Raw genomic sequence first — 19,250 nt, 5'->3', positions numbered from 1 at the left:
ATTTAGCAAATTGAAGCTGTTGCAACTACTTCACAGCTAGCATGTGACAATAGTAAACATATGCTATAGGATGTAGTTATGACAGAATTATTGCTAATAATGTAGAGCAATCAATTTTAACAATGTAAATATATTGTATTTATTTTTTTGTTTGATCAATACAGGGGCTGTAAAAATAGCCTTTGAATATTTAAAACGCTATTAAAACTAATGCTTTTTTACAGTAAAGGCAGATTTCCTCAAGGCATGTTACAGTGAAACCTAACAACCATACCTGTTAACACTCTGTACATAAGGGGGAGACTCCCCAAAATCAAAGAAAAATTTTGAAATCCCCCACATGTAAATATGAGATTTCTGGTCATTTCTGGTAAAAATGACAATAGTATCTGTGAAAAATTACAAAGAAATTGAATTTGTTCATGAAAAATTAGCTTTTACTCAAATGTCTCCTCATCAGGATGTATAAATGGGAGAGAATCTCCCACATGACCTGTTCCAAAAGTTAATGGGTATGACAAATTGACTAATCCTTGTATATACCAGGAACCTGTGAAAATATGATGTCTATAAATGAGAATGTATTTTACACAAGTGTTGACTAAAACCCAGTCTTAACAGAACAATAATATGAGATGTGGAATGATTACCAATATCATCTTATAAATGTCCATTTCTGTACATATTTACAATATGTCAAAATTTTGATATTTTGCCTCTTATAATTTTTAAAAGTGAAATCTCAAAATTTTTAAGATGATTCAGAGACATACATCGTAGAAAAGTTTTAATTTTCAACATTAATCCAAGTATTACACTTTGATTCAAAACTGAAGAATTAAAAATTAATTATAGCTAAACCTTTATTGTATAACTCACGTTTTAAAGGAAAGTATTGTGTACATTGCAAAATGGCAGAAAACCCTGTTATCCAATTACAATGAAACAAGAATTCTTAAAACAGAAGAAAAACAAATTAACAGGTAATTTTGGACATTAGAGAGAAAATTGTTGAAATTACCTGATATTGTCATGTCATACCCCTATCAGTATATTCTAGTTGCTGAAAATGTCAGAAAAGTGAGACAAACTTAAAAAAGTTTTGTCTTTAAAAAAAGATAGCCAACATAGTAATTTTTTCATCATTCACTTATAAATTTCTACATTTTATTCAGGAAATATAACTCCTGGCACACAAATTTCTATACAATTTTTTTTTTCGAACGCCACTAAGTTATCACTATTTAGCCAATCAGGAATCAGAATTGTGAACAGGTGACTTGTGTTTCCATGGAAAAGCGTCTTTAAGATAAATGAGTAAAAAGCAAAACTATACAGACTGCATTGGGAAAAACGTCTTCAAAATCATAAAATTAGTCATAGACATTTTAATAGGGCTGTCTCATCTAACTTGTTGTAATGACTGGTGGAAGAGTTACAGCTCTTGTTTGACAAGTTTTAATAGAAATCAATGAATGACAGCTTTTAAATACAAAAAACCTGTTTTTAGGTAAGAATTGAGAATTAATGACAATTCTTATAAATTTTAAATGAAATTCAATTTTTGTCACATATGCAACTTATTTCATTGAATCACACTAACGCTTAAAAAACATAAAATACAGATAAACAATTTTTGAATTCATACTATATGTACTGAATTAATCCAGAAAGGAAATGAATAGGTTATTAAATTTATACAGTCTAGAGTCAGGATTTTTAAAATATTTTTTATAGAGTTTATAAAATGCCTAATGCTGCAAATCATTAAAAACAGATCAACAAATCTACAAAGACTATGTAATTTGTATTGAAGCATTTACTCTGTCTGTTTCATAGTTATGTCACATGTGCCAGGGGTGACATCAGGCTATTACAAGGTTTGCATAAAAAGCGTTAAACTTTGCAAGTACATAAGTACCCATAGCACCAGTTCAGAGTCACACAAATTGTCTTCAGAGACATGTAGACAAAATCTAATGAATGCAATAAATAAATTGATCGCTGGCTTTATGAAATTCAGATCTTTATTTAAAATAAATGTTCCTTTAAATAGCAAATCATACATTTACATTGCATTGTTTAAAACGAGAGATATAATTCTTCAACAGTGAAGTCTTATAAATTAACAAAAATATACTGTTTTAATAAAGATTATAGTTTTCGGTCTTTTGTATATTATATTTCGAATAGTTATAATAGGCCATAACCATGTACTGTAAATGAGTGCTATTGTATATCAGATATAATGAACAATAAACTGCAATAATTTGGAGGAGCATGTAAAAAAAACATGACTTACTTTTCAAGTTTATGAAGGTGTGGCATTCTCTTAGTGGCCGGAGCAGTAGCAACGTTTGCAGGCAAACCATCAGCAGATCTGTCAACACCACAAGTATTCCCGTCAACTGAAGTTTTTCTGTCAGTATTAGTAGTTTCCATAGTGAAAATTTATTCCTCAAAAAACTTCAAGTCCGCTTTACTTCCTTTATCAATTTTTTCAAGTGTTTAAGGTTCTTTAAATCAATGTTTACACACTAAAGATTTGTTTCCAGAAAAACAAATCTTGAAAAAATCGTAAACTTTTCTAAACTTGCTAAATACCACTTCACAGTATTATCGTAACTTCCCAATATTGAAATAATATCCAAAGATGGTTAAGAACTAATCTACGCTGACAAGATATATCAATATGTGTTAATTGCACCACGCTCGATATAAAATCCTGTTACAAGATTCTTAATTTCACGAATATAATCCTAATGATACTGCTGTTCTAGGATGAAAGGAAGTTGGAGTGGGTCAATAATTGGTATTAAATTCTTTACATCAGTGAAGATTTTGAAAATTAACTAGTCCATCGTAGAGAACATAAAATACCAAATATATATAAATTTCATTTCATCAATATAAACAATTGATTTTCAAAATATTAACAAATTTAATAACCTAAAAACACTTTACTATTAAAAAAAAATCAACCTCTACAATTGTGTAATCGGTATATTTATGAATAAGCGACAACTAGAATCTGGATATATACCAACTACAATATCTGTTTAATCAATGGACAACAGCAAGTATGAATGTCAACCTAAATAACCACTATAGTATTCACAGAGTTTACCGTTTGATTGTTTGCCAATAGCACTTGTCTATCGTTGTGTTTGTATGTTAGTACATTCCTAACAATTCAATGCCTGGGATGACCAGAGATAGAGTAACAGAGTGTAACGTTAATTTTCTCACAGAACTGAATCCACCAATCAACACCAAGTGTTCTAATTTTCATTTGTTGCTGATTTTAAACCACTTAAAAAATGGCTAGCACCTCTAAAATCTTCAATAATATTAAAGATGATACATACCTAATAAGCTTAGAAGTTTGGCCAAGAGTTGTTGTGAAATTTAAGTTCTATCTTTGTGTCTGAGTATCAGAGTTATTTGGAGTCCATTTTTTAAGCTAGCATAAATGTGAAATTGTTGATTTTTTTGTGAGGAAGGCAGATAGTCAGAGATTTGAACAAATGTTTTATTTTTCAGATTTGATAATAACATCAAGGGTATACATTCTTCATCATGTTCTCAAATGCAAAATTTCAAATTAACCTCATTTGGCTGAGTAAGTTGCCAAAATATTTTGGATATTACTCTATTTAACAGTATCAAAACTGAGTGTTACTGTAAATGAATATAATTGATGTCAGGGCCTTGAAATTTACGGATACACATATAATCCAGATCAAACTGTCCAGAGAAAACAAATGTAACAACAACAAAAAAGTATTCAGCAGAAAAAAAAATTGTGCAAAGGCAGATACCATAACCACAGAAATGATTTTTAAATGGCTTTTATTTAAAAAATCTCTTATCAAGAACAATCATCCACAATGTGGTAGTAGGTGTAGTAGTGTGGACAGTGTTGTTAGGTTGGCTTCAAAGTGCTAAAATGTTCAAATTAGCACCTAGCAAATAATTTGTTGATATGGATAAATATATTAAAGAGAAACGTGGGTGACAGAGATATAAATCGCTCCTGCAGCACACCACTGAACTTAGATATCTTTACGTGTTAAGAAAATTAGGAAAATTACTTTGCAATAAAGTTAGCTTCATCAACAGGTTCATTTTATTCTTATACACAGCCAGGTTAAAGCCCATAATATGCCATTTTCTGTTGTTCAGACATTAAAGTATGAAAGAGAGCTTTATTTCCGTGTTCACATACATGCCACACTTAAATAATCATCTTCAAATCTAATGATTGTAAATGTATAACATGTAAATTTTTCAGCCTCTGGAAAATAGATATATTTACAGGCAAGAACTTTTTTAATTCTGTAAAATAATGAGTATTCTATTACAGTGCTTGCATCGATCCACGCAATGATTTGATGAATCGATGACCATTGACTGATTGATCCATGACGAATCGATGACCAATAACCGATCTAATTGCAGTTTTGTTGTTTAAAATGACGTAAGATCTGTTTTAAATAAAAGAAATGTAAAATAAAAGTATAAATTGATGTTTAAATCCATTAAATTATATAAATGTGTGTAACATTGACAAAGAAAACAACAAAAAAACGTAAAATACATTGACTGATCTGTGGTCACATAATGCGACCACCAGTTAAATGGATTGGTTTGACAGATCAATGACTGACCAGAAACTGATCAGTGATCGATGACCGATCACAACTTTTGTTGCACGGATTGGTTCAGGTACTGTATATAAATAAGTAACTTTTGGCAAGAATTATTTGACCACCACAGAAAGATTGAAAATTAGTACAGATAAGTAAATGTACTCTATTTACAGTTGAATGCAATGGATAAACAACATTACACCACAATTTGATTTTCAGTAAATATCAGAAACCTGCCTCTAGTCAGTAAATATCAGGATGGCCACACCTATCAGGACTACCATGCCTCTAACTATATGGAAGGGAATACCACAGATATTACAAATAATGTTGCTATGAAAAACATTACTAAGCATTTACTCTACAATTGAAACTATGAAAAGTATTAAAGATTGAAATAACCAATAAAATTAACCATACACATATTTTTTCTATTAGATACAAGCCTTATCGGACTCGGTAAAGGACTCACTTGATAGAACTAGTACATGTATCAGAAAAAAAAATATTATTCTATGAGTCCAAACCAGTCATAACATTACTGAGGGAAATAAAACAAATTATATTACAGCTTTTTATCATCAGATGCATGTTTACGATAATAGTAGAACTAGAGATACAGGTGATCAATGTAAGATACCACCTTATCTTATAAATTACAAATGAAAAAGGGCAATAACTCCTGATGCCAAATTGAAAATATACCAAAACTGAACTTCATCTGTATCTTATAGTAAAAACTATTGAGTTATTTATCTTTGAAAGATTTGCTTAACCATTAAACATAATTTGCAAAAAATGTATGACGGATGAAGAAACTGATTGAAAAATGAATAAAAATGAGGATTGAACTATAAAAATCTTGATTTATTGATTTGGAGTAACTTGTCCTTGACTTGTGTACCATCAGGCATAGCAAGGACCAAAACAGAAAGTATTGACTGGGGGTACAAAAATTATATCCAAATCATTTTCATATGTTTCATAATTGTTCAATGTCTGAGCTTGTGATACAATCCTTTCTTTCAAAATAAGAATTAATTGTTTTCAAAGTTATATAATGTCAGACAATAAATATTTCCCAATGTCAACAGATTCTGCCTTCAGCCCAGATATAACGTGTTGTTAGATGAATATCAATAATATCTCATTTCATAAATGTATCATTTTACTCTTTTGGCCTTTGATTACAGTTTAATCAAATCTAAATATGATAAATGTCACTACAAACTCAGCCTAGTAAAATAGTTAAAATACAGTTGTTTTTTTTCCAATTTTTTTATGTGGTTTTGATATTAGCTAAAGATAATCATTTAATCCATTAAAAAGGAATTGAGGAGACCCCAATTTTCTGTGGAATACTCTTTTCAGAAATGGAGGTCCCTCCAATTACCCCTTCAGTCTCTTTCATATAGCTCTTCCATTGAAAGGTTTTTTTTAAATTGAAAGTATTTTTTTTTTACCAAATGGAATTGAGGATGGAGAAGATTCAATTAACAACGAAAAATGCATCATACCTGTTCCAAATTTTTAGTATGGTCCTGCTACAGTAGGATAAAAGTTATTAATTCATTTAGAGAACTATAGTGTAAATCTAAACATATAAAAGGTGTGCTTGACTACTGCTAGACATGATAAAGTGGATTATTTTTCTACCCTCCCTTTAAAAAAAAAAAAAAAACAGAACAAAACAAAATGACTTGGAAGCTAACCATTAATGAATGGAAACAAAATTTTGGATAGGATACCACAATGGCCACCAAAAATTCTACTATGATGAAGATTTATGCTTCTAAGCCATAGCATGACTTGAATTAATATTTCTTCATTAGTAAGATGTCCATGCTAACTCCTTCATTAGTGGCAAGTCCATTACTTAACCAAATTTCTCACAATCTGTCAGTATGGAGACTAATATTAAGTCTTTATGGTGATAAATGAGTAGTGTCTGTTTAGCTATTAACTCAACTTTACTAAATGGCCAATGATTTGTCACAAACATCTACATGGGTGAATTCACTTTTAAATTCCGAAGTACAAAATGTATAAAAAGCTTGACAAGAATTAATTCATCTTTTTCAGGCTTAAAAATGACTATAAGTTTAACATAAAGTAACAACTCGTATACCCCAGTCATACAAGAAGCTGAAGTCCAACAACAATCAAAACACATCTACATTAAAACAATATACCAAATTTAAAATCAGACCATCAAGTCAGTGGGAGCCAAGATTTTTGTGATAAAAAATATTCACAGTTGGAATGAAGAACAAATGGACAGACAGCCAGCTAGACAATGTGACATACTGCAATATACCACTAACTCCTTAATTGGGGGTATAATTTACATTAAGGACTAATTAAGTTGAAAAACTGTGAGCCATTTCACTGCCACTGCATTTAGACAATGAATATGCATGGTAAATCCTCTGATTATAATTAACTCCCTTGAAATTTCTGATAAACATCTTCAAAAGCTACTACACCTACAAACCCACTGAATGGTGAAGGAGTTATGTTTGCAAACCCCTAAAATTTGATTGTCTCCCCTTGTAAGCATCTGTCATAATCATATTCCTACACATATCAAACCATAAGATTCATTCAATTCTATGGCAATATCAAAGAGGATTTTCATTTTTAGATAATATGAGCCGAATGAGGATTCAATCTGTCTACAAAAATACTTTAACATTGTTATGGCTAGTCTAAAAAACCATCAATCATAAAATGAATTTTATACGACCTTTATATTCAACATTTTATCTATTATATAATTTCAATATAACATGTTCTATTTATACTTATCTTGTAATAAGTAGTCAATTTGATACCATTTAATACTAGGAGATACTAGCCTAGAATAATCAGATGGTGCATGCTATGTATGCTAAAACCATATCTGTCAAATTATGGCATATGGTAAACAAGAAGAAGAAAAGTGAAAAACCTGGAAAGGGAAGACTAAGAATAGCCTAACTCAACCACTTCTGGCAATTATGGCATATTGTTGACTTGAAGTAGGAAAGCGAGAAACCTGGAAGGGAGACACTGAGGATACAAATCATCATGCAAAGCAATATGCAAACTATCATTTGAGCATTTCCTAAGAATAGAAACTGAGAAAATTTTGGTAGATCATGTGGTAAATAGGTGGTAGATAAGTAAAGAACATGGAAATGGAAGATACGGTACATGTCATCATGCAAAAGCAATATACCAAATATCTAAGCATTATCTCTAATAGAAGTAGAGAAAGCTGTTATAAAAAAGTGTGTTATAGAAAAGTGTAACAGAAAAACTAACTGACAGATGACAAAGTAATTGTGATAAAACAATCCAATGAGTTGGGGTGTAATTACTTTTGTGTTAAAGGAGGAATGACCATACAAGAGGGAAAATTATGGACTGTAAGATTCATCAAGTTTTGACTCCTACCTTTAATACCTTAACATTTAATTTGTCAAAACATTATCAGTTTTAATTTCAACACAAAGGTAAAGAAAGAATCCTAACTTAGGAACTGCTTTGCAATTTAATTAAAATGTTCAAAATTCAAGCATAGTTTTACATAATCATAACTCATGAAGAAATCGAAATTTAATAGCCATAGGTAGCTGTAAAAGCCCAAACAAAATGCACATGAAGATCAATGCAAACACTAAATATAGTGGTAACATTGTTTGAAAGTGGTATGTCCAACTTTGTTTTTGAAGGGATTTTTCATGATGTGAGAAAATATATATAAAGATCTGAACACAATAAAACAACATAACAATATAATGGTTTGTCATTAAAGCCAACACATACTAGGTTCTAGTCAATGACTGTGCCAAATGTGTTCTATGTCCCTATTCTGCCAGCTACAGGGGCGTATCCAGGATTTTACAATAGGAAGGGATGCACAGTTAAAATTTCGAGGTTAAATTTTTTAAATATTCTTCAGGAGTGGGTGCAATGTAGATATCTTTTGTGGTAAAATTAGCGAGAAATTAAAGTTTCAACCTAAAACTGCCTAAAACTACCCATAACAACCTATGCTTTGCAAATTTTAGCGCACGCCCGTAATGCCCCCGCTTGAATCCATCCCTGAGCTAACTTAGAGATGAGTTTCTGCATTATTTGTACATTACATATCATACATTTGACAATGAACATGCAGAACAATGTAGTTCAATGTCATTATAATTTCAACAGGTCAAAAATTATGCCATAAATTGTTTTCAATTCTGATTCAAATTTAATTCATGTTAATTCTAACATTACCTTGTAGGTACCGACATTACTTCCTCATTTTCCTCCATGATAACCAGAAGCCAAAAGTCGACAGAACTCAAAATCAGATGTCTGATCAGAATACTACGTTTTTACATACAAATGTTTACATATCATTGTGTTGAATAAACCATCTGTAATCTGAACCAAATATAACCTCTGATTTCTATATACACGTGGATAACATTTCATATTAATATCTGGGCTACAAAGAACATCATTTATTCTATTTCTTCATGGAGCTTTTTTTTAGTTTTGATCTTATCTTTATATCTTATTTACTAGATGAAAATGGTTGTTAAAAATCATAAATAATTTAGAGAGCACTGTAACTGCATTTTAGCAAGTAATGCTTTCTAGTATATTGCTCTTTCTGTCGACAGCTGGTATGTGATTATCCCATTTATAAACCAGAAATGAGAGCAACCAAATAACTAGCCATTAATTACTAAATTTAACGTTTTTCATTCCCTTTAGCAAGCATATTATTAAATAACTTTGTATTTGATTTCCTTAACAAGAAATAATTCAGATAAATATCCAATGCATTTGATATCAAACAGCGAAAAAATAAAATTTAGTTGATTTTCAATATTGCTTTTTTCCCTTTTTGCCTTCAATGCAAATATTGGCAATGTCATAATACAACTAACCATGAACTTGAATGGAATTGAAACGAAAAACGAAAAATATATCAATATACAATCTGTTAGGCAATCTCAAATGTACTCAGCTAAATGTAAAACCTGAGGTTCGTAGAGTTCATTTGCAAAGGATGACAATTCTTGTGAGTCCATGTCAAGAGAACTAGAAATATTGTGAACAAGTTTACAATGTGAATATCCAGCTTCAAATGGAGTTACAAAAACTGGAACAACTGGTTATTTCTTTTTGGAGACATCTGACAATAATTGCATGTATTCTGTATGCAAGTTTACACATATGACCTCCAATTTTTCAAGAAAATTTCATCAAAATCCCTTGAATGGTTCATGACAGAGTTGCATTTACAAGGTTCTAACATATCTTAAACCCTTAAGTTGGATTATCTCCCTTCAGAGTCCTCAAAAAATTAATATATTCGTCAGGCCCTTCTACATATGATGCCCAACCTTCCTTTTATTAAACTTCAACAAAGTCCATATTAGAGGGGTTGTGTTTACAAGAAATGTGGGCATACAAATGAATGAACTAAGACAGACAGACAGACAGAAAGGGTGATTCCTATCTTGGCATAAAAATAAAATTAAAACTACAAGATATAAAAATATTTGGTGAAACTTACACTTATTGTGCTTAGCAGTTTCAAATGTGAGGAGTTAAAAAAAAATTACCCACAGGAAAACATGAAAAACTTCAGCATAGTTCACTCAAGAATATCCTACTCCCCATACCAAAAACCATACATCAAAATATTTTTAACTAGTCATCAAAAGAATAACTGACTTCACTTGAAATCTGAATTCAAATCTTACTATAAGGCTTACCTAAATAAAGCTTCTATCAAAAATATTAAGTGATTAAGACAAGAACTTGCACAGAAAGCATCAATGAAAAATGTGCATGGACATACAGATGGACAGATACCATATTTACTATATACGGCCTGCTTTCAATGCGAGGAGCATAAAGAAACAAAAATATTTCCTTATCATTAACACCAGTATTCATCATTCCATGTACAGGCTCCTTTAAGTAAAGCTTTTAAAATCCATCAAATGTTTATTCTGATTGAAACAAATGCAGATAAATTGAGAATAACAGAAATATCAGAAAAGCTGCCAGATGTAATTCTTTTGTATAAGTGAAGGTTGAAAGTGTCAGTTTTATTTAAAATCATGTTGTTTTTACTTGACTTACTGCCTCATAGCTGTATATTTATATTTATATACTGGTACACGGTGTAGCTGAAGCTGTATATTTATATATATACTGGTACACGGTATAGCTCAAGCTGTATATTTATATATATACTGGTACACGGTGTAGCTGAATGATACATCACACTTCAACATAGGCTACAGGAAAACAGTACTACATTTTCACCACACACACACACACACAAAGGTGAAAATAGCAACCCCCATTTTTTAATTTTTATATATCAAATACTACATAATGTAATTCGGAAATTTTAAATGTACTTTTATTTCAGCACCAGTCTTATAAGTGCCAAAATTAACCACTCCATAGTAACCCCCCCTTTTTTTTTAAGAAAACCATCAAAATAACCGATATATGCCAATTTATGGTATCGATTCCTATTTTTTAATGTATTCTGCAAAATATCTAATATGACTAATTCATGCATCAAATTTATGTTATTTAAGGCATGTTTTGAATTCTTTTACAAGCTATACAAATAAATCTGGTTGGCAGCAGTTTAAATGCATCAGTGGTTTATATAAAGTGTAAACTGGTCCAAACCAGGTTATGCTGTATAAACTACCAAGTATCCATAAATAAATGTAGAACCATTTTCTAATGGGTCCAATTATTAGAGGAGTGTGGATCAACAGACACTATTGACATCATAGTACCAACCTAGCCTGGTTTGCACAGAATGAAATAACCGATCAAGGTTTCTTATAATTATCAAATTAAATTATACTAAATGAAACAATATTATCTTGAAAAATTTCCTGTGTCTACATCAGGTTCAGTGTTAAGTAAGCATAATCAGTTTTCAAAATTTGGATTCAAATGCCAGGTTTTTCTGTGTCGCCATGATGTTTAGGTATGCAATATCAGTTTCAAGCTTAAAATTTGCCTAGATGCATGATGACTTCAGAGCAAGGCCACTATTAAGACAATGAAACATGATCAGAATATGCCTATCAGAAATATCATTACTTCCGATCTAGTACCAAAGCAAATAGTTTTAAACCATAAATGTTTGTCCAAAAAGGCCTCAAAGGGGTAGTTACTTTCTTGTAATCATAATGACAGATTTCCCAGGACCAAAACGGTGAGAAAAAAATAATGGGAGATTGGATCTTAAATAGAAAATTAATTCTAACACATAAACCTAAATAACAATTCAGAGTAAATTGACAAAGCTTGTTGAAACAACCACCAACGCAGTAGTGTTAATTTTACAATAGAGAATTTTTCTTCAACAAAAGTAAATAGAGAGCAATATGAATCATCAACGTTTTTAAAATTTTGCTCAAAATAGTTAAACTTTTACAAATATTGGCTTGTATTTATTATTTCCATTATTCTAGCAAAAAAAAAAAAACAGAAACAAAAACATGGATTGCACATGTTGATGTGCTAGGTATACCCTAACTTGTACAGATAGCTGATATCAGACAGCAATCAAAATCTTATGCCCTGGCTTTATAAAGTCATGTACCAAATGTCACAGTGTATTTGGGACTAAGTGATGAATTAACAAAATGGCTGTACAAATGCTATAAGTCTTGATAGGATGATCATATACTTTTATTTTCAATACTGATATTTAATAAGTATTTTCATCCATTTTTGCTTTTCTGCATTGTGCAAGGGTGATTGCCTAATACATAGTAGTGAAGCATAAAAGCACGACATTTTTTTATTTATTTTAGATATGCATCATCATTCTTACATATATTCATCAAGTAGAGGAAGGAGTCTGGTTGGCATTGACTGTAAAAGTTTCAAAGTTCAACCAGGGGGAGGCTTTCAAAATTATATAGTATGGCATTACATGACTTGCGTCATATATGTGGACCGAAACTGGTTTATTTAACTGCTGTGATACCAGATTTATGTACACTCAGTACAGACAGGATAAAGAGATGTGAGGAGAATTTTCTTGATTTAGAACAAGACCATTTGAGTTGCTTTAAAGAGAAAATATTAGACGTTGATCTTAAGCTAAAAGAAATTGATTGTAAAGTTATTTTTGCAACTATTGCAACAATACGTTTTTGTATGTGGAATCATCATAGGTTATGCATAGGTAGAACTACTTACCTGACTAAAGAAGAGAAATATGATGAGATGCAAGATCGTTTCAATTACATTTTAGATGAGTTAAATAGTTTTATTGTAGAACGTAACACTTGTAATGGTGTTGTTACTCCATTTTCACACAATCCTGTTCAAAAGCAACGGAAATAAGGGAAGATTAAATATTCTTACTCTAAGCTGATTGATGGAGTCCACCTTACTTTTGAATTGTCTGAAGTGTGGAAAGCCTGTATGATGGATTGTTTGGAAAAAAATGGATCTAATTTGATTGATGTTTTATGTGTTTGATTTTTTTTTTTTTAGTATTTCATGATTAGAATTTGTACACATTTTGTTTGTTGTATTCAAAATGAAAAATTGAGTCGATTTTTTTGTATTGTGGAGTTTTTTGTGTTGCGAAAAGTTGTAGTTTTATGGGTACTAACTTTTAACTATTACTCTTGGTTATACTGTCTTTGTATAAGGTCGCTGTATTATTACACGGCTGTTGTATTTTCAATATTGAAAATAAAAGTATATGATCATCCTTTCAAGACTTATAGCAGTTGTACAGCCATTTTGTTAATTCATCACTTGGTCCCAAATACACTGCGACACAAATTTTATATAAATCCATATATTGGGAGTGGAGATATTTGCAATGAAATTAAAACAGACTGAATGAACAGAATTACAGAAAGACAAGGTAATTGCAATATACCACCCTCTCATTCAGTGGGGTATAAAAACTAAATTAAATAGTCAAGATCAACATTAACAAAGAACCTAACCTTGACCTCAATTAACTTACAATATGAACAATTGATGTGGTTTCAAAAAGATCAGTATCAATTTTTGTGGTTAAAGACAAAAAATATTTCAGGATCCAACAAACCAATAAACCCTGGAATAAATGTATCATCTTGGGTCAAAAGGCATTTATAAACTTCTGAAACAAACATGATTTGTAAGAACGAGGCTATAGAGACAACCAATTCATTTCCAAGGGAGAAAGGCAAGACATACTGATAAAGGCTTTCTACACTTCAAACAGAGAGAAATGATTCATCAAGATACATTGTAGACCAGAAAATGAATTTTAACACATAGGACACATTACCAATATGGAAACTAAATTGCCATCACTAGCAGTAACAGGCAACATTTGACAAGTGTCACTTACGCAAAGGACAAATTCTCACCAGACAAAGCTGAATACAAATGAGACATAAATCAAAAATACTTTACAGTACAATTCCTTATCTACAGCATCAGGTTCTTAGAATTGTGGCATTAAAGATATTGGGCTGAAACATAAAAGTTGATTGAAAGATTTTTTCTCTCCAAATCTTGATTCATAGCTATGCAGACCTATCGGGAGACAAAGTACAGATCAATGTTAGAATCAGGAAGGACATGTACAAAGATATTTTAAGGAGGTAGACCTAGGGTAAGGGACACAACTCTTAAAAATCACTGCAGCGTTAGTATTCAGCATTTTACATCAATTTTATGTAAGCATTTAATTAACTTGGATTCATTTTATTCTGCTTCAAACAAAAGCTTGAGAGACTTTAGTGAAATTGAATATGATACAAACTTATCACTGATTTCAAGAGTTATGTCCCTTACCCTAGGTCGACATCCTTAGAAGCAGATAATGCTAATGTTGAGAACCAATATTTTGTATGTTGACTTCATTTTTAGAGAAATTATTGTATCACTAAGCTTATTTTTTATACTTAAAAAAGATAATTAATTTGTACACTGTAAATGTAATGTCTGAGATAAAGATAACTCATGTACATTTTTTATACTATTGTACACAAAATTAACTTTGACCATTGTAAATTTTTGATGCAAATGTACCAGGTATGCAAAATATTTTAAAAAACTCTTATTTATGAATTATGCTAATGTTAAGAATTAATGAAGTAAATACATCTCAGAATTTCTTGCTTTGATTTTTTTTCTAGGCCAGAAATTAGAGGAGGGGTAGTATTTGTGAAAAAATTAAGACTTCATGCCAAAAAAGTTTTCCATTTTTATGGAGCACATGCCCAGCACACCTTTCCTTGGATCCCCACTTGATTTTTCATATTTTTGTTTGATAACTTAATTAGATAATGCATTTTTCACGATTTTCTATAAATCATTAGTGAAAGCTGACCAGATTTCTCAAATTACTGGTGGTTGTATTATTATAATAGCTAGTCAAAACAACCAGCTATAATGGAGGATAGAGAACACTGGGGTCAGAAATACCTTTTTATTGCTCAACTAAATTCAATATATTAATTAGAAATGATCCTTACGCACTTTATAATGTTGAACCAGATTGGCGAAGAACAATTCAATAATTTTAGAATTGGTTGAAATGCACTTAAGGTTACAAGTCAACAATCATTTTTTACTTTTTGCCACTACTTTTTGTATCAAGAATGCTTTTGGATGTGTTGAATGTGTTAATTTCTGCAATAAAATGTCCAATCAAATTTTAACGTGTATCACCACCTGCCTGGTTCTTACATTGATCTGTATTTTTCAAATATAAGAACATAAATGGCATATTATGTGTTTTCATCATATCCTTATCAATAGTACTGATGTATTGAGTCTGTATGGTCTTTTTTTATGCATTAATTACCAATTTTTTTTTCTATCACATGATGTATGACATTTGTTGTGAAGTTGGTGACTTTATTAATGTGTTTTAGTAGCAGTCTTAGAAAATTTTCTGCAATATGTGATACACCCCAAAAAAGGCTAAATATTTGTATGTTAATAAGTTGCTTTATAGGTCTATATGATGAAATGTATAATTATTCTTTCCAATCTCTCTACTCTTTGGAGATAATTCACACTGAAAATCCAACAGTTTATATTGTATTTTAGTGTCGTTTACAGAGTTATCTCTCTTAATTTTGAATTCTACAGTACATTCTATATAATTTATATCTCTTATGAACAAGGATTATATGAAAAATCACATGTTACTGTCTGTTTACTTAAATATTTTAAACAAAATATCAAAAATGAAAATTTGTAGGCTTTCCAACCATGAATCTCCTTTTGTATGATTCTTAGCTGGAGTGCTACTTAAGCATGTTAAAATACTGAGTGAAAATCGAGAGCTTTATGTTAAGTTTGTATGGGATTTGGTGAAATTTACATGCTAATCAAAAAACTTCTTCATAAATATTTGCACAATAAAAAAAAGTTTTAAAAATGTTTTTAAGCAGCAGACAGTCATATTTATGCCCTGGGCAACAAAGTTATTGAGGGTATAATTTCCATCAGTTCTCTTTTTGTCAACTGCTCTCAAACTATCAAATATAATTTTATGTTCATATAAAACAAACATAGGTCTCACTAACCACTTCCAGGTCAAATGGCCACCCCCCTATGTAGTACCAAAAACACACTGAACCTAGACATACGCATTGTAAGTGTATTATACACATATTATGATTAAAAGTAGTCAAAATAAAGCTGAGAATGTGTACTTTAAAATCATATATGTAATTAACTACAAAAGTGTATGAATATTTTTACATGTGTAATTTGCCTCCATGCTGTCAGTTAGCAGAACAGGTAAAAATGTGGATTTTCAGTATTATTTATTCAAGTAAATTTTGTGAAGAATTTCTACAATCATCGTACCATTAGCATAATGATTTTGGAAGCCTTATTTTCCAAGCTTTGCAACGGTATGCAACTTTACGATGTGATTTGTTCTGGGAATTCACAGTGAAACTTTGAAAATTACTTTTTTAACATGTAAACTAATGGAAATGTTAGAAGTGGTTAGTGAGACCATATCACTGATTTCATGAGTTATGTCCCTTACCCTAGGCCTACTTCCTTAAGCAACTTTTTATTGCTAATTACATTTACAGTGCATAATATAATGATGTTCATGGTGTAGAGTTGCTTAAAAAGTGATCGAATGATGAATGAATATACAATCAAGAAGGTTTTGAATTGTTGGATGGGGAAGTTTAAGTGTGCAGTCTTTGTAAGAATCAGGCAATGGGTGAAACAGGATATAAAATAACCCAACATTTTGACAGTGTGATCTAAATATTCAAACAAGTAAAAAAAAAAAGTTTTTCATATCTTTTGGTAAAATGAGTTATGTTTCATTGAAATACACTGCAAATAATTGTTTCAATGACAGTATCTTTTTTGACAATATTAAAAAATAAACCTCAATTTTCTAAAATTCTTCTGAGAAATTACCAAGCTGGTTGAATGAAGCAGAGATAAAACAATGGTCTTCTCAGATAGAGAAAACTTCTCACAATGAAATTTCTTTGTCAGATTGGTGGGTTTCTGACATGCATGTTACAAATTTTCCCCATTTTGCCTGATTCTTACAAAGACTCAATTATCAAAACAAAAACAAAAACTTGAGTATAAAAATGTTAACATCAGAGAGATTTCCACTATTTTTTTGCCAAAAAAAATTACTTTAAGTGTCTTTCTACCCAAAAAGATCTGGCATTAATTCCACAAAAAGTCGTAAATGTAAAATTGATCGTAAGTTATGATGTAACAATGCTATTTTCTGTTATGACATCATAACTTACAATCAACTTTACACTTATGACTTTTTGTAAAATTGACACCAGTCCTGACATTTTATTATTGAAGATATAATTGACATCAATCCACAATCTAATTATAATTTTTGGAAAATAATTCTGAACAAAATTACTTGAATTATATCAAGCGTGTCCTTTTGTCGCCCAGTGTAGTTTATTAGATAAATTGGCCTTATGGATTTCTTACCTTGAAAGATGACTATGAAAAGTGTAAACCATAATAAAGAACAGAATTTTAATATTAAGTCCCTTGAGGTTAAAATCTAAAATCCTATCTGGCTCAAACCATTCTTTCACAATAACCTTCAAAATCGGAAAGGATACACTGGTGATAAGAAAAAGCTTACTGAAAATTGATTCCATATAAGAAATTAACCCTGGAAGCCAAAAATAAATCAAAGACTAATTCATTACACTGAAAAAAAGATAATGAATTGCCATATACTGATGAATTTACTCCCAAAAGGAAAATTTGATTAGGACAGAGTGTAGATCAGGATATCTTTTTGTCCTGACAAGTACGAACAAAAAATATGGTATTGAAATTGACACTATGGGAGATACAGAAACCCATGAGGACACTACAACAGGTCAAAAGAGGATTAGCATATCAATTATAAATTCAATATATATAAACACGATTCGTTCAGCTCTAAACATTGAAGCCAATTTTCTTTGACCTTTGCAGGAGCAAATCCAGAATGTTTCCAAAAGGGTGGCAGGGTGGTTTCAGTGCCAAAATTTTAAAAGAGAGGGTTCCAGGCTATAATGTAATTTTTTAAGCTTAATTTTTGCACAAAATTAACAGAAGTTTCTAACAAGGAGGTGGAAGGGGGGTTCAACCCTGGAACCCTCGCATTAGAACAGCAACTGCTTTGATCCTGGAACTTTTGGCACAACCGTAACATAGAAAATCAATTTCTGTGGTCACTGGAATGTATATAAGCAGTCCAATAAAAACGATTACCAGAATGTATAATTTATTTACTTATATGAATGAATAAGTTCCCTGAACAGTTCCACTTCTGTATGAAGTAAAAATGTCAGAGACAATTTTCTGCAGTTGGCATATGAATGATAGGTGTGAGAATATTGGAACTAAAAATGAGTCCATCAAATTGCAAATTGAAATTTTATTGGATAAATTAAAGTTTGCTTTTGTCTGCAAGAACATATGTCTCCCCTGTCCCGCAATCTGGTCTGAGCATTTTTGCTTCAATAGTTTCAGAGGAGTTGCGCTGACAAGGCAATTTATGCAATCCGATTAAAATCAGCTGTTAGGATACGTTACAGTGTCTAACAGCTGATTTTAATCAGATTGCTATTTATGAGGATTTTTGGCAAATTTCTAAGTTCAAGGGGCATTACTCCTACAAAAATTAAGGGATCAAAGTTTCCTGGTAATATGCACAACTACATATGATGTTCTTGCTACATACCAAGTTTCTAAAAATATGGTTCAGTAGTTTGAGAGAAAGTTGCACTGAAAAACTTTGTGACAGACACAGACACATGGACGTACAGACAAATGGACAAGCCAAAAACAATATGTCTCCCCATTAAAGTGGGGGGGGGGGGGGAGACATAATGAATGTCATCATTTACGCTAGACTTTTTTTTACTTCAGACTGTAAAGTTCAATTATCATACTGGTAGCTAAACATAACAGTACAAATAGATAATCTTTTGGTTAATTCCTTATTAGTACATGTCCACTACTTATTCATATGCAGGGAGATGTTACTGGACTTTTCATTAGCATTTCAGTATGGTAATC

At 31.0% G+C, this 19,250-nt stretch overlaps 1 protein-coding gene across 5 annotated transcripts in view; it reads right to left on the bottom strand.

Annotated features, from left to right (window-relative positions):
- Window positions 1-19,250, bottom strand: part of LOC148610091 (tumor protein p53-inducible protein 11-like) — a 213,150-nt gene that overhangs the window by 95,750 nt on the left and 98,150 nt on the right. Inside the window, exon 1 of one of the 5 annotated variants that reach the window (XM_088542153.1) lies at window positions 8,919-9,089. The exons of 1 other annotated variant lie outside the window; for it this stretch is intronic. In XM_088542153.1, the coding sequence (XP_088398279.1) occupies window positions 8,919-8,956 (38 nt within the window). In that variant the 5' untranslated portion in view covers window positions 8,957-9,089. Of the gene's footprint in view, window positions 1-2,302; window positions 3,005-8,918; window positions 9,090-19,250 lie in introns of those variants that run through there. 3 more of the 5 variants (XM_088542147.1, XM_088542148.1, XM_088542146.1) reach the window with 3 other exon arrangements.

Source organism: Perna viridis, chromosome 8 (genome assembly GCF_037379345.1).
Source record: "Perna viridis isolate PV_CMFRI_1.1 ecotype Kerala chromosome 8, ASM3737934v1, whole genome shotgun sequence".
Taxonomy (NCBI): Eukaryota; Metazoa; Mollusca; class Bivalvia; order Mytilida; family Mytilidae; genus Perna; species Perna viridis.
The sequence above is the reverse complement of the archived record's forward strand: the minus strand, read 5'-3'. Positions and strand labels throughout refer to the sequence as shown.